Source organism: Argopecten irradians, chromosome 3 (genome assembly GCF_041381155.1).
Source record: "Argopecten irradians isolate NY chromosome 3, Ai_NY, whole genome shotgun sequence".
NCBI lineage: Eukaryota > Metazoa > Mollusca > Bivalvia > Pectinida > Pectinidae > Argopecten > Argopecten irradians.
The window spans coordinates 32,052,313-32,067,709 of record NC_091136.1 but is presented as its reverse complement, the minus strand read 5'-3'; the positions used below and the strand labels follow the sequence as shown (position 1 = coordinate 32,067,709).

Genomic DNA, 15,397 nt, shown 5'->3' with positions numbered 1-15,397 from the left:
TTTATACACTACAAATTCTTCAGACCAATTGTCTAAATTGTTATTGTATAATGGCTACATGTATACAATACATGTATGTACCAAATGTCTATTATGCTAGTCCATTATTTACCATTCTGATGGCATACAAGTAAGGGCAATAACTCTTTAATTAAAATTTACTCAAAAGAGCTCATGACTATTCAATTTTTTATTGATAGGCAAGTATCTGTGCATTTTTTAAGTTTAAGAAAAACTTTCAGTTATTCAACTCAAACAATCAGACATTGACATTGACAAAAAAAAATTGAACAAAATTTCACAAAAATATTACTTCAATAGCATAGGTATAATCTTTACCTCCGGTATAGATGTCATAAAAAACCTCAAACAGACACCTACAATAGTAATGGTTTGTTGAATACAAATAAAAATCGAACACTTAGAAAAGTATAATGCTTTATTTGAAACAAACAGATATAATCACAACTCATCACAAGGGAACAGATGTACATGTTGTTTACATCTGGTAAAAGCTTAACAAGATCATAACAATGGGAACACAAAGCCGTTTCACCAAAATAATACCTAAGATTGGTAAAATTATTTACTTCAGGGAATTCATTATATGTGCTCACTGGAAAGATTTGAAGTTAATGCTTCTGGGTAAAATGATTTACATGTATATTTTATGCTGTCTATCAACTGAGTGCTTTAACATAACTAGATCAGGTCTCCAAATCTCTTCTATAATGTACTTCTAGAATATAACTTTTAATTTAACACTCGATTTGTAGCTCTTTTACTTGTAATTGCCCTTCCATCTATAATCTGGAAGATTGTTTTAGAAAAGCGCAAATTACCTGGAGTTGGACTCAAATCTGATAATCCCTCCGTATCCACTCTACTAATGACCTCATGCCTTTCCACTAGTATTAGCCAATCTCTAGCTTTATTCCCTTAACAAATCTTTGTATACCAGTACTGTGATTTTCTTGAATATTTTGTGTTCTTAGCTTCAACAATTAGATGAGTAATATGATCTTTACGTCATTCAGTCTTTACATATTCAAAACAGTAGAGGTGATTGACTCTCTCTCTTTTCCTCTGTCTATCACTTGTACATGTAACAAACTGAATATGAACTATCATACATCTATTTAGTCATGGTAACGATTGTGAAACATTGAGGATGATTTATATCAATCAACGTTGTTGGCCTCAATGTAAGGGTCCTTATTGTGAGAGAAATCAGAATCAGGAGAAAACCAACCTTACACATTCGTTACAGTGTTATCAGATCAGTATGGTACAACAGTCATCAAAATCATATTATCATTGTTCTTTTTTTAAATTTGAAAACAGCAAAACATTTAAAGATGCTCCAACGCTGACAAATGGTATTTTTCTTTATCGAAAACAGGAGCAGACGATTTAGTTTTTTTTAAAACAGGAGCAGACGATTTAGTTTTTTTTTTAGTTGCAAAAGTTACTTACTTGACACCATTACCACAATTGAAAAGTTTGAGGTTCTTATTCTACTTCAACATAAAAATATTTAAAATAATTAATTGCATCCCGAAAAACTTCCCTGGCACTATATGTCCTATATGGAATCAAACACTGATTGCACATGCACCAAAAGCAAAAGTAATTATTTGTATTATTTTTTTGTGTTAATTAGACATATACACACATGATTAACACCAATTATTGTTAAGGACGAGTATCGTTTTTGCTCTGTCTGTGGTGGAGCATCTTTAAAATTTTAAAATATGTTATATGTTAAAGTTTTTATCATCCAAAGGATTATTATCAAATGTATGTAATTATTATATGATTGGTGCTTTTGCTGTATTTTGATTAGCCAATACGTTTCTCAGAAGTATTCATCAACTGCGAACCCCGAACCTATCAACCCCGAAATCAGCGGCAAAAAGTACCCGATGTTACTGGACTCGGTCTAGATACCTCTCACTATTCCAGTAACCTGTGTCAATAATAGATCGAGAAAAACTCCCTTGAGATATTAGGTCATAATAACTTTTGACGTCGAGTCATAGCCAAATATAGAGTTTCCCTCATTCAATAACATCGGGATAATCTATTGTGACATCATTATTATAGTCGGCAACATATATAGCGGAAGACAGCAAGTTTACTGCGATCAACGATGATCAACTGCAAACTTCAATTGATGGAAAACGTTCAAGAATGCCAGACGTGCAGTTGATAAAATATTACGGTTCTACCAATCTACACCGTAAGCAAGAAGCATTTGGATATTTACCATACACATATGTACTACATGTACATGTAACTGCTTTTGTATACAGAAAGTTTCCAAATATCATCCTGTTTTTTGTTGTTAAGTCTTTTTAAAGAGCCACGTTAATATCATGTAAGTTTCATATAATAAAACAGTTATCGTTTATTTTCAGGTGGATACGGTGAGTTATCAACCCTCGAAAATGATATAGCTCTTGGCCTCCGGCCTCAGGATATATCACTTACTCGGGTTGATAACTCGCCGTATCCACCTGAAATAGGTTGATAATTGTATAGTATACACCAGTAGTATTTAAGGCATATGCTCTAACATCAAAGAAAGCATTAGAAAAAGTAGACAATGCTGGAAACTTGGTATAATGTCCATGACTAGAAACATAATTTTCGTTTATTTTATCTTATAATCCGAGTTTCCTGTTTACAAGTTTGATTATAAATTACAGATACATACTTCAATCACTGGCTATAAGTTCATACTTGTTCTTTAGAATTTTTATAGAAAAATTGAGATGAACGTTGTTGTAAATGACAGTCTACATACCTATTACCAGTAATTTATCCTATAATTTCATGTAGAACAGACATTAACTGTCATTACAGACTTCAGTTTCCTATAAAGTCCTGGCCCCGATTTCTCGATGCAAAAAGTAATAACATAAGTCATCACTAAAATAAATATAATTTGGTATGTCAAAAAATTTGACTAAAGTCCGTTTTTTACTAAGTTTGTTTCGAGAAATTGGGGCCTGTTATTTAGGCTGTGTAGGATCCAAGTCAGATCAATAATGAGATACTCCAAATGTAACTGTGTATCATGACTAATATCACAATCTGTAAAATTTAGTCAAGGTATATCCATCTTGTTCAAAAATAAGGTGTTTTCAATCCAAGTTGCTTTCTTTGATGTACAAATGTATAATTTGAGCAGGTCAATATTATCTTCAGCTCAATTCAAATAAGATCTTCTTTCACACTCAATGAAGACAGTCTGCCATGGACATTCACACTCAAGCAAAGATTGGATTTAAATTACCTGTATATTTTACGAAAGATTCCACTTATTTGCATTGTTGGTTGTCTATACAAAATATGCAAATAAACGGAGTATTCATATATAGGTTGATATGGATTTTTGTACTTCCCTGTATTATCTTTGTATCATATTGGAAGTACACTATACCTAACTTCAATATTGATGTAGCATGTAACAGCCCTATTCTCTCAAAATAAATACAGAAAATTAATATTTTTCCATTAATTTAATGAATATGTATCATTTTAAGACATGAAAATCATGAAAGTATATTTATAGTAATATATAAACTAAAAGCTTACTTCTAGAAAAATATAATATTAAAATGAGTTTCATTTAGTCCTTATATTTCAGTGTTATAGTTTACTGAACTAAAATGTTTTAGTATAAGAGTTCTTTTGTCTGCTCATATCATAGTAAGTATTGTATACTTTCAAATGAGCAAGAGCTGATAATGAAATTAAAGTATGATCTATCTACTAGCATTTAATACAAGAAGATTCAAAGAGGCAAACAACAATAACACAAAGTCTTCAAACTTCTATTCTCAAATTTTAAGACGTTTTTTTCCCCCAAAACTTGAAAAGAATGAATGTATTTTATTCCCTTCCTATTATAACTTGTTTGAAAAATATTCTTAATAATGAAAATTGAGAAAAAAAAGAATATAAAATAAATTGCACATTTACAGCAAGTATAAATCCTTTTAAGATTTGGGCACATTTTAAATATTAATCTAATTTCAAACTCATACGCTTAACTCTGATATTTCCATTTTCTGCATAAACTCTCTATCCTTATACAATCTGTTGTAAGTTATAACCTAGTACATTCAAACCAAGTGTTTCTATTTTATAAAATTAAGTCTTTGAGCATATTTCAGAGTTATCTCCCTTGCTAGAAATTATGGATTGCAAAGCTAATCTCACATTCTTTTCTCTGAAATATATGACGTCACAATCAATACAATGTACCTATACCTAAAAGGACAGATAACGCTTTGATATGCAAAGACAGAATTATTACGTAGACAAGAAATTAAAGCTAGTCTTTAAGAAAATCTATAATTTTGTTTTGAAAGAAGTCTCACATTCCATTGGGGAATCCTGGCTTTCTTTATTATCAGAACTTGGGGAATCGTTTTCAGTATTATTCTCGTCTGTCTTTTTTGTTTTCAAATCTTTTGATTCTTCCTCAGAATTAATGGGAGACTTTCGTTTAGCTGCTGACTCTGTATCGGAGACAGTCGTAGCAGGCGGAGATTTTGATGTAGCTCCTGCTTTTACTTCTGATACTTTCTCTGCAGGCTCTTTTCCATCTGGTGTTGAATTCCTTTCACTTTCGGCATCTTTCAATACTTTCCTAGTAACATAACTGGATGCTGTGGTATTCTCTTTCTTTTCTGAAGATTCCTTTAAGTATTTTTCACTTTCTTCTGGATCAGATTTCACATCTGCTTGTGAAAGAAATTATATTCAGAGAATAATCTGACTTACAAAGTGTCTAGAAATGGCCTTATTTTATTTAATTTCAAATATAATATGCCTCAATACTTTTTATGCTGTAAACACAGTCTTATTTTGGCATAATCAAATTAGTGTAAAATTAATTTAAAATAATACAAAATCAGATTTCACACCTTTACAATAGTTGCTCTATCAAAGACATGATGACAATAACATTTTAGCACAAAGTTACATGAAGTGGACTAAAACATGATAATCTCTAACATATGTATGTCTACATTAATTAAGATAGAAATAACATGATTGAATTAACCAATTAAATAATAACTTTTGTACATGTTTTGTAATGAATTAAACAATTTGATGTATATGTAGCCTTACCATCCTGTTTTCCTTTCCTCTCCGGACTCAATGGAACTGGAAAGTATAACTGCATGAGCTCTTCATAAAGAAGAACATCTTGTGGCATAAACAAACAGAAAATGATCCTGTCTACCTGTAACAGTTCGGAAATAAAATATAGGGTGTGATTTATTTGTGATCTGATCAGTTAAATAGAAAGGTGCCATGGTGGCAGAGTGATTAAGATGTCCCGACATATTATGACAAGCTCTCGGGGTCCTCAGTTTGAATCCACCATCTAAACCTGGCACTTCCTTTAATAACCCTGACTGTTATCATAATCTTAAACTTAATCAAACCATTTCAGATCAAAAGTCAAATAGCAAGAAATACTCTGTATTTGTATTTCTATGCCAGCTCTCATGTTTTACTTCCAATAAAAGTCAGCACCACTTCTCTAGCCAGATTTCGCCAGAAATACAAATTTTAGAAAGATCTACCTATATTAGACTTCAAACAATTCTGCAAATTCTGAACAATCTCTAAATTGGACAAGAGGCCCATGGGTCTTAACGGTCACCTGAGTTAGAATATATAATGAAACAAATAATAAAACAAATTAAAGACATAAAAACACTATATGCTCTATTGCTGGGCCTTGAAGTTGGTCAGTCATTTATAAATTTGACCTTTTTAGACTATGAAGAGTATTTGCTTCCATCAAACCTGTGAACTTAGAGGTATTTTTTGAAATTTTAATCAATTTGACCCTGTTTGGTCCTGCCCCTCTGGTCCCCCAGGGGGTCATCGAGGACGGATATGGATGTTAAAATGCTATACCTTAGGCTAATTATTCTAATCAAGTTTGACTAATTTCCTACGAAAATTGGGCAAATAATGTTCACAAATATGTTCTTCCTATATAAACTAAAGTAAACTTGACCCCTCCCCAGGGGGTAACGTAAGACCCCAAGGTCATATAATTCACAGTTTTTATAAAATACCTGAAGACCTTTCCATCTATAATTATTTGATTCTACTATATCCAGAATTTTAGAAGATTTTTGAAGTATTAGCCTATTTGACCCTTTTTTAGCCCCGCCCCTCTGCCCCCAGGGGGTCGGCCAGGACCAATGTGGATATGACATTCAAATTCTATCTCAGGCTAATACCGGTAATTCTAACCAAGTTTGACTCATTTCCTATGAAAATTGAGCAAAAAATGCTCATTAATGTGTTTTTCCTATATAAACTATAGTAAACTTGACCCCCTCCCCAAGGGGAAACAGGAGATCCCAGGGTCATATAATTTACAATTTTTATAAACAAACTTTACGACCTTTTCATCTATAAAGTGTATTTGATTATACTATTTCCAGAATTTTAAAAGAATATTTTTGAAGTTTTAGCCTATTTGACCTTTTTTGGCCCCGTCCCTCTGCCACCAGGGGGTCGGCCTGGACCAATATGAATATGATATTAAAATGCTATCTCAGGCTAATAATTCTAACCAAGTTTGACTCATTTCCAATGAAAATTGAGCAAAACATGCTCATAAATGTGTTTTCCCTATATAAACTATAGTAAACTTGACCCCCTCCCCAGGGGGAAACGTGAGACCCCAGGGTCCTATAATTCACAATATTTGTAAAGGACCTTAACAAATAGGTCTAAGATATCACTCTAAAATATTTTCATGAGCAACATACCTTATCTGCGTTGTCAGATTCTTCCAGCCATTCTCGCATAGTAGACAGAACAACATCAGCAGCTTTATTGGAGGGGTAACCTAGAAAACAATGGTTAATGAAAACACTCATACGTTCTATTATGTTTTTCAGTTTCATTATATATATAGCTGACATAATCAATATTGTAATACATGTACTAGTTTATGCCATTTAATTATGGTAGTCATAATTTCATCTCAAAAGAAACTCACCATAAATTCCAGTAGAAATACAAGGAAAGGCCTGAAATTAAAATTGCAAACATTCATTACTGGTATTAATATTTCAGTAAAATATATACCAAACGTTTACTATTTTACTCATTACTGCAACAAGTTCCCAAAGATCAGCATTGGCAGAATAAAAAATTTAATGGAAATTCCTATCAATATAAATCATACAGATTTTAATGTGCCAATTTAAGATAAACTTTCATCAATTTATTTAAATCCCAAAAATTGTGTAACGAAATCACCCACAAAAAAAATGTTGGCTTACAGTTTATCATATTACTATCAATTTAAAATTGAAGGTTAAACACCATAAAGGTAATCAATAAAATCAAATTCTAACCCATCAAAGAACAGAAGCATTACTTACAATTGATCGTAATTTGTTGTCCACCATCAGATTCAAACATGTAACATAGCAACTCTTCAGAGCTTCTGGGTTTTCTCCGATTGGCCCAACGGTATGAATGACATCTGGAAAACATTTACACAAACATAATGAAGAACACATCATCATTTTCATGCACAAATCTTACATCTTTCCTTTAACTTATCATGTCATTATCAATTTCTATCACAATTCTTTGAATGTCAATTATTCTTTGTTATCATTTAACAATCTAAATATATAAACAAAGAGATATTTGATCATGTTTTATCACTCTAACAATACCCATGACATACATGCCTATCCTAAGCTATAGCTAAGATGGCTTATTTGTATCATTTTATTTAATCAACAGGCAAAGCAAATCAAGTGAAAACCATTATGTGGTTGATCAGTTAATCTAATGATACTGCATGTTATTTTTTTTTTATTCATAGCTGGCATCAATATCATTTAACCACTTTGGCTGATATGCAGACCTCTATAAGATGTTTATTAGATTTCTAAATTTTAATAATGGATTAACTCCCCCTAGTTTGAAACTACAGGAATTGGACATCTGGTAAACAAATGGAGTAGAGGTCAGTTTTGGTATAAAATGAAAGTAAATGTATTTGGCTTTACCAAATTGAAGATGTCATTATCCTAGATTCTTATGTATGCAATCCATATTAATTTTCTTCATGTCGAGAGAGCAGATAAATCTTGAAATAAAACTTTGAATTGAAGTTGTTTCTCCCTTTTGTATTGAATATAGTAGATTAAATGTAATTTACATATATTTATTTGATATATACCCCTAAACAGAGTATATATATATATATATATATATATATTTCTACAAAGCAACTCTTGTATGACAATATTACTCACATTTTGATGGCAGTTTGTAACCTGAAAATGGAAAAAAGGTTGTTCAGAAGGCAGGTTATCAAACCTAAGAAATACTGTACACATGTGGTAATACATGTATTTGATTATTGAGATAAGAATTTTGACACTACGTCATTGATCATTTACAAACATATTAAGTAATTAAGGTGATTTTCTGTAAATGAAATACATTTAACATACACCAGTGTTTGTTACTATAATGCTACAAACCTCCTGTGATTTTGGCATCCCCTGTGTCACAGCCTCCCAACGTCCGACATTCAGCAACTAGGCAACTTCCTGCTGCACTGTGGATGGCTCCATCAACTGAATAAAACAGTAACCAAAACATAAATAATGATTCAAAGAGTTGCTACGCACAAGCATTGCATACAGAGCAACCTGCCTTAGCGACCATGCACCTCTGTATAAAGACCACCTTTCCGTGTATATAAAGAGCACATGGCTGTAGTCTTTATCTTTAAAACAGGTTTGACTGTAATGAAAATCCATAATGTAGGAATAAAATTGATATTTATCATGACTCACCGCCACCTCCCCCGAGCAGGGAGTTATTAGCAGCATTGGCAATGCTATCTATCTCTAACGCAGTTATGTCCCCTCGCCACAATGTCAACTTCTTGTTGAAAGTTTCATTTACTTCTGCCTTTCGTGTCAACTTCCTGTTTCTTACTGAAAATGGTGTAACAGTCAGAATGTTTTATATTTGTATCCCATGGATGTCCAGCATGCTATCATAAGGTGCACAACAGTGCTGGGTTCAATACTAAACTATATGTGATTTTTGAAAATTGTAAATATCATGTTTTTAATGGTATTAGTTTACTCTCTTTAGTTTAAACATCATATACAGTTCCTATATCTCACTTTATTTTGTATGTTAATGCTTCAAAAATGTACATTTATGCTCATGTTAAATCATATTAATTAAGATGTAAATGAAATATTATATTTGTGTAGTAAATTTCCCCATGTTACATAATAATTTTAAAATTTCCTGAGATTGGTTACTTACATTTTCTATGTAGTCTTTCCTCATGTTCTAAGAAAAATTCTTGCCATGTGGGAATGTCAGAAAGTTCAACAAATTTCTTACATTTGTATACTTTCCTTTTGTCATTTATAGACATGTTCAAATATTTATCTGAAATAGAACAAAAGTTTATGTCATATACCTAATCAATGGGACATATACATGTAGTGGGAATGAGGCATAAAATGGGGAGATAATCAAACAAAACACTGCATGCACATTACTGTATTTTCATACATGTGTACATAGTTTTGCTGGGATTCTGATGAGCTTTGAAGATCTTTTTAAAAATCTTTTTTAATTTAATTTTTTAGTCTATTAATTGACTATCAAGGCCTAGTCATACTTCTACTATTAACCTACTAAAGTGTATTGAAGAAATGAGGCGGTAGAAGTACACGACAATAGAATGTATCTTTTAGACAGAGTAAAATAGCATACCACAACCTAACTCTTGGTGAATTTAAAAGCTTGACATTAATAGTGTTCATCAACATATTTCATCGTACAATAATGTAGCATAATGTAGTGTAGCATAATGTTTATATCTGAGTTGAAACAAGCAATGCAACATATGTATAACATAAGATAAGTTAAGCAATACCCTAAACTATGCTAATTAAATATAAGGTACATTTTTCTAAGTTTACTCCACATTACACCATGCTTTTACTGAAACTCAACTAATGTACCACAATTTTGTGCATGTTCAAAATGTAAAATCCTTCTATACTAAATCTCAGCTAAATTTTGGGGTAGAGGGTATATATGTAAGTTTATATATGCTCAGACATGTGTGGGTATACTACGGTATGAAACTGTAGGTTAGGCCTTGTTTTACATGGAATGCTAGTATCCCTGTACATTCTGCTACACTATTAGCACAAGCATGACTAGGCCATCCTAAATCATGTTAAATGCACTGTTAATACTACATACTGTACTTCTTTTCAGACAAATCTTATAAGTAAAAATTCATTTTATTATATAATTTGCATTTGACTCTTATTGGAATCTTCATCTTCAGTACTGTAGCTGTTGTTTCTTATTTAATGGCCATTAATGCTATGACAGATGTGCATCCGAGATATTAATGTTGGGTGAAAGGTGAGGAGAAAATCGACACCATAGTTCACTTTGTCTTCCAGGTACAGCACATGTCATAATTTAATACAAATACTTAACTCATTCGCTCCTGAACTTTTATAATGGACTTGTTTCGTCTTTGATTTAGAAGAGTCTAAATGTGTCTTTAGGGGTTGAATGAGATAACACTCCGAGAAGCTAGTTGATGAGAGTGAATTATCTATTGCATTGTAAAACAACATAGAAATCACACATTCTTCTAGTGTTAATGACCAAGTGTTATACATTCACAGATTACATGATAAACAGTTATTATATACAAGTGTACATGTATGATTCAAATGGGCTAAAGAAAAGACTGTTCTATCAACTTAGTGACTGTGAGAGATTGCATTTAAACCTGATTACTGACCATTTCTGAATTTATAAAACTCTCTGTTTTCTTCAGATTTCAGAAATTTCAACTCAAGAATCCTTGCTCTTCAAACTGAGCCAAAGAGCATACTCCTCCAACTTGGAGACATGGATGGTATTTAACAAACTGTAGATGCCACACTGAGTGACATTCCTTTACAGTGATATAAATCAGACCAGTCTATGCCTTTTAGCTATTGGGATGAGGTCTTTTGAAGATTTAACCCAATCTGACCAGTTTGACCTTGAATCAACTAAGGTCAAGGTAGAGCATTTGAACAGCTTGTTAGCCCTTCATCCCAGCATGTCCATTGATAAGTCTCTTAATCCTTCAGATATTTAGAATTTATCTAAAAGTGTTCACCTAATTGTCCCCCATTACCTTGAAGGTCAAGGTAAATAATTTGAAAAATCATGGTAGCCCAACATTAGATCACTGGGCCTCTTATAGATTTTGAGTAGTCTAAAGAAAATGTTTAGGAAAGACAGATTCACTTGCCCTTCAGGTAGGTGAGCTAAAATCAAATTGTAACAGAAAATAGTAACTAAAAACCTGAAAACGATGTCATTGTAATTTGTACATTGATGGCATCAACTGGCAGTTTAACTCAAATAGTTTCCTGTAGTACACAACTGATAAAATTGTCAAATTGAAATACTAATGCAGATTAACTGTTGTAGCTACTGTCATCTGTAGTCACAATCAAAATGAAACAAAAAAGACAGTGGGCCCAAATTGTCACATATGCAGCTGCTACCCGAGTACCTGATGATTAAAGTGCATATTACATGCATATGCTGCATAAAAAGGTCAATTTATGAATTTTCCATGTTTGACTCACACCATGCACTGAAAAAAATGGTAAATCCCACTTGTTTCAACGAACATGGAAGCCAATGTAAAGTCTCTAAGCTTCACATTGACAAGAAGTACTCATTGTTCAAATACTTTAACCTAACTGACACCTGTGACCTTGAATAAAGGTGAATCAATGTCACTTATTTCAACAATTTTGGAAGCCCTTCATGATAATACTCTTAGGTATTGAGCATTGACAATAAGTTGTTTAGAGATTTTAGTCTACTGATTCCAGTGATCTTGAATATAGGTCAGAGTACGGTAAACCTCCAGTTAATTTGAACCTGCGGATAGTTCGAACATGTTTTTTTTTTTTTTTTTTAGGAAAAACAGTAATATTTTAGTTAGAGATAGTTTGAAAACTGGGGTTTTTTTTTTATAATAAATCCTATTTCGAACAGTTTGAACATGTCAAATTATGAATGTAAAAGTAGGATTTTTTGTCGGCAAATCAGCGCAATATGGCCCCCAAAAATGTTGATATATTTTGCATCTTGTAACAAAAATGTTTGGAATAAAGATTGTAAGTAATAAAGATTGTATCAATGGTCATTATAGTGAAAATAAGACAGATAAGAAATTAACATGGACATTTCAAGTCATTTGAACAAATTAGTTGCTGGGGTTTTAATTTTACTGAATTCATGGATCAATCCAAATTTGCAACATTTAAAACATTGTAAAATTTAGCAACATCACGTACAGTATATCCTGTCATAAGAGTGATGCTTTCAACTCAAAGGTACTTCAGCCAATTTTAACCCTGTGACCTTGATAGAAGATCAAGTTCATTCCTTTTAACAAACTTGGAAACTTTGCATCCCAGTCTGTTACAGACCCGATGTCAAGTCTAACATTAGCCTATAGCCTTTATTACTGAAAAGAATATGTGGTTCAAGGATTTTTACCTAGGTATATGGCCCTCATGACCTTGAATGAAAGTCGAGATCATTCATTTGATGAAACTTTAGCAGCTTTTCATTCCAACATACTAGGCTTCTTAGTAAGTTATTGTCAAGATGTTGTTCAAAAATTTAGGCTAAGCCTTTCTGACCTCTGTAATATTGAAAAAAATGCCAAGATCATTTGATTTGATCATCTGACCATTTTGATCATTTGATTTGAAAAAGTTTTAGAGTCCTTCATCCAAGCATGTTGTAATTACTGTCAGGCCCAATATTAAGTGTCTTTCGGATGCCAGCAAAGAAGTTCTTCAAAGACTTTAACCTAAGTGATCCCTAACAACTTGAATGAAAGTCAAGGTCATTCATTTGAACAGACTTTGTAGCCCTTCATCCAAGCATGATACAGACTAAATATAATACTGTGCTATACACATTTCTGAAGCATAGGTAAAGTCAATTGTACATCTACTTATTGACAAGATTTTTTTTCGAGATTTAAGCATATTTTATCTCTTTGACCTGAATAAAGGTCATGGTCATTCATTTGAACAAACTTGAAAGCCCCTAATCTAGCAAGTTACAACTGGCGGTATGATATACATTGTCTCTTGTTTTTTTAAGGTGAATTTTTTTAAAGGTGATAAAAACCCTAAACCCTAATACAGCCCAAATTGTTCGCCAAAATAGCGATTATTCATCATTAAAACATGTTACATCATGATTTTCAAAAAAACAAACTGTTTTCATATCTTATTCGAATGTTTAAAAATGGCAGTGTGCAGTGTTGAATTGCACCAACAGATCAGATGATGGGAAGAAAACCAGTATGTTTTTGTTTCCTAAGAATAGAAAATTAAGAAAGGAATGGACTGTAAAATTGAAACGAGAAGGATTTTCTCCGTCCTCAAACACAAGACTTTGCAGGTACCACTTCGTTAAGTTAGTGATTTTTGTTCCATTTGTGATTCCTTCAATGGACATAGCATTTTATCTGTAGGTACAAGCTAAAATCTCGCATATTTCTCTCTGTATAACTGTATGTTTACATGTATATCCGATTTACTGAATGGCGATACGGCAAAGCAAATTTGTCGAGGAATATTTTAGTTACGTGTTCTGTTCGCCACATTTACCACCTTGACATGCCAATGACCAATTAAAATATAAAATGTGAGAATAAATAGGCTAGACTACACTACTCTAAACGTAAAGAAAAACGATTCTCTGACTGTCAAGTTAGGCTTTTTCATGTCTCCTACACTGTCACTCCGTTGCTATTGATTGTCACTCGCTTCCATATTCAGAAACAGCGATCCTAAATCCCACCATGATATTAATATTCACTTGTAAACATATACAGGTAAGAAAATCCAGTAATAAAGAGTTGAATAGCTATCCTCACGATCTCCAACATAACAGGTTTCATGGAGGCCTTTATTTCCGGTGGGTCGATGTGACGTCACAAGTCTTCCTGTTCAAGAACGATAACTCGTACAAGTTTTTCTGTGCCGTTTATAAACACCCTATAATTATGCTGTTTTTTAACTGGTTTTACAACTTTAAAGCATACATCATTACACAGAAGTTATAATTACGACTTAATGAAGGTAAAATCATTCAAAAATGGTAATACTGATACATGGTTTTTATCACCTTTAAATGGAAGAGTTGACGACATGACAGCTGATATGGACGACAGAAATATTGACGCTACACCATGAGCTCAATCTCAGTTTCGATATGGATATCACATGCTATAGATTTATATATGTAGCAGGATTGGACTGGGTTGATCATCATTGACCAGGAAGCTCGGAGCATTCGACTAGTGTTCAGAGGTCCTGGGTTCAAATACCGGTCTGGTCGCTACATTTTCTCGTCACCTGTTACAAAAATTGGTGCCCAACTAAAATATCCACAGTGGTGGTATAAGTGTAGGCTTGAGTTAATTTGATGGCAAAGTCTTTGAAAAAGGATGGAGGAGTACTTTAGTGGGAATAAAATGGGTCTATCATCGGTGACCAGGTAACTCAGCAATTGAGCAGTTAGCTAGTGTTTTCAGGCCCTTGGTTCGAATACCGGTTTGGCTGCTACATTTTCTCCTCCCCCTGTTACACCTGTAACGTAAACAAACCTTTGTCCACTTGAAATTTGTTTTGCCATTTTGAATCGTGTGATGCCAGCCTTTTCTGCTGAGGAGATGTTTTCTCGGGGCTGTTGACTTTCGTTCCTTTCTTTTCCTTTTCATCTTCTGCTAAAACTTTCCTTGTGACATACCTATCCATGCTGGTAAACGAAACTTGTTGCAGATATAAATTTTGCCCAAGAATGTTTTTCGGAATTTGAGACAAGCGCTTACCGAAATGTAACAGGTTATATACGCTTTTAGAACCAAGTTGCATTATAAATATACTTAAACATGTACGATTAGCAACCTTATGGCAAATGGCATGTGCCGCCTGTCTGTACCATAGCTAAGCTCCCTACTTTCGAAAACGAAAGTTGAATCACGGACGGAATTTGGGTGCGTTCGCTTCACAAACATCAAAAGTACGCACATACCGTGACATTGATGAGATAATGAAGTCCGAACAAAAATATTCCTCTAGCTTTTCAATTATCATGATATGTACTTGGAGAATATTTTTTACACATTTGAAAGAATGCGCTTATAACAAATACTTTAATTTGATACTTTTAAATGTTGGTTTTTATATTAGGAAATCGGCCGGTATCATCACTCCTGCGT

The 15,397-nt window shown here is 33.0% G+C and overlaps 1 protein-coding gene across 1 annotated transcript; it reads right to left on the bottom strand.

Moving 5' to 3' along the window:
- Window positions 1-2,619: 2,619 nt before the first annotated feature.
- Window positions 2,620-15,253, bottom strand: LOC138318242 (ADP-ribose glycohydrolase MACROD2-like). Its single transcript, XM_069260441.1, has 10 exons — window positions 14,783-15,253; window positions 9,367-9,495; window positions 8,880-9,023; window positions 8,562-8,657; window positions 8,331-8,351; window positions 7,440-7,543; window positions 7,052-7,082; window positions 6,819-6,898; window positions 5,149-5,263; window positions 2,620-4,754 (listed from the first exon to the last, which is right to left on the bottom strand). The coding sequence occupies exons 1-10, from the start codon at window positions 15,048-15,050 to the stop codon at window positions 4,363-4,365; spliced, it is 1,380 nt and encodes a 459-aa protein (XP_069116542.1). The 5' UTR covers window positions 15,051-15,253; the 3' UTR covers window positions 2,620-4,362.
- Between the last annotated feature and the right edge of the window lie 144 nt (window positions 15,254-15,397).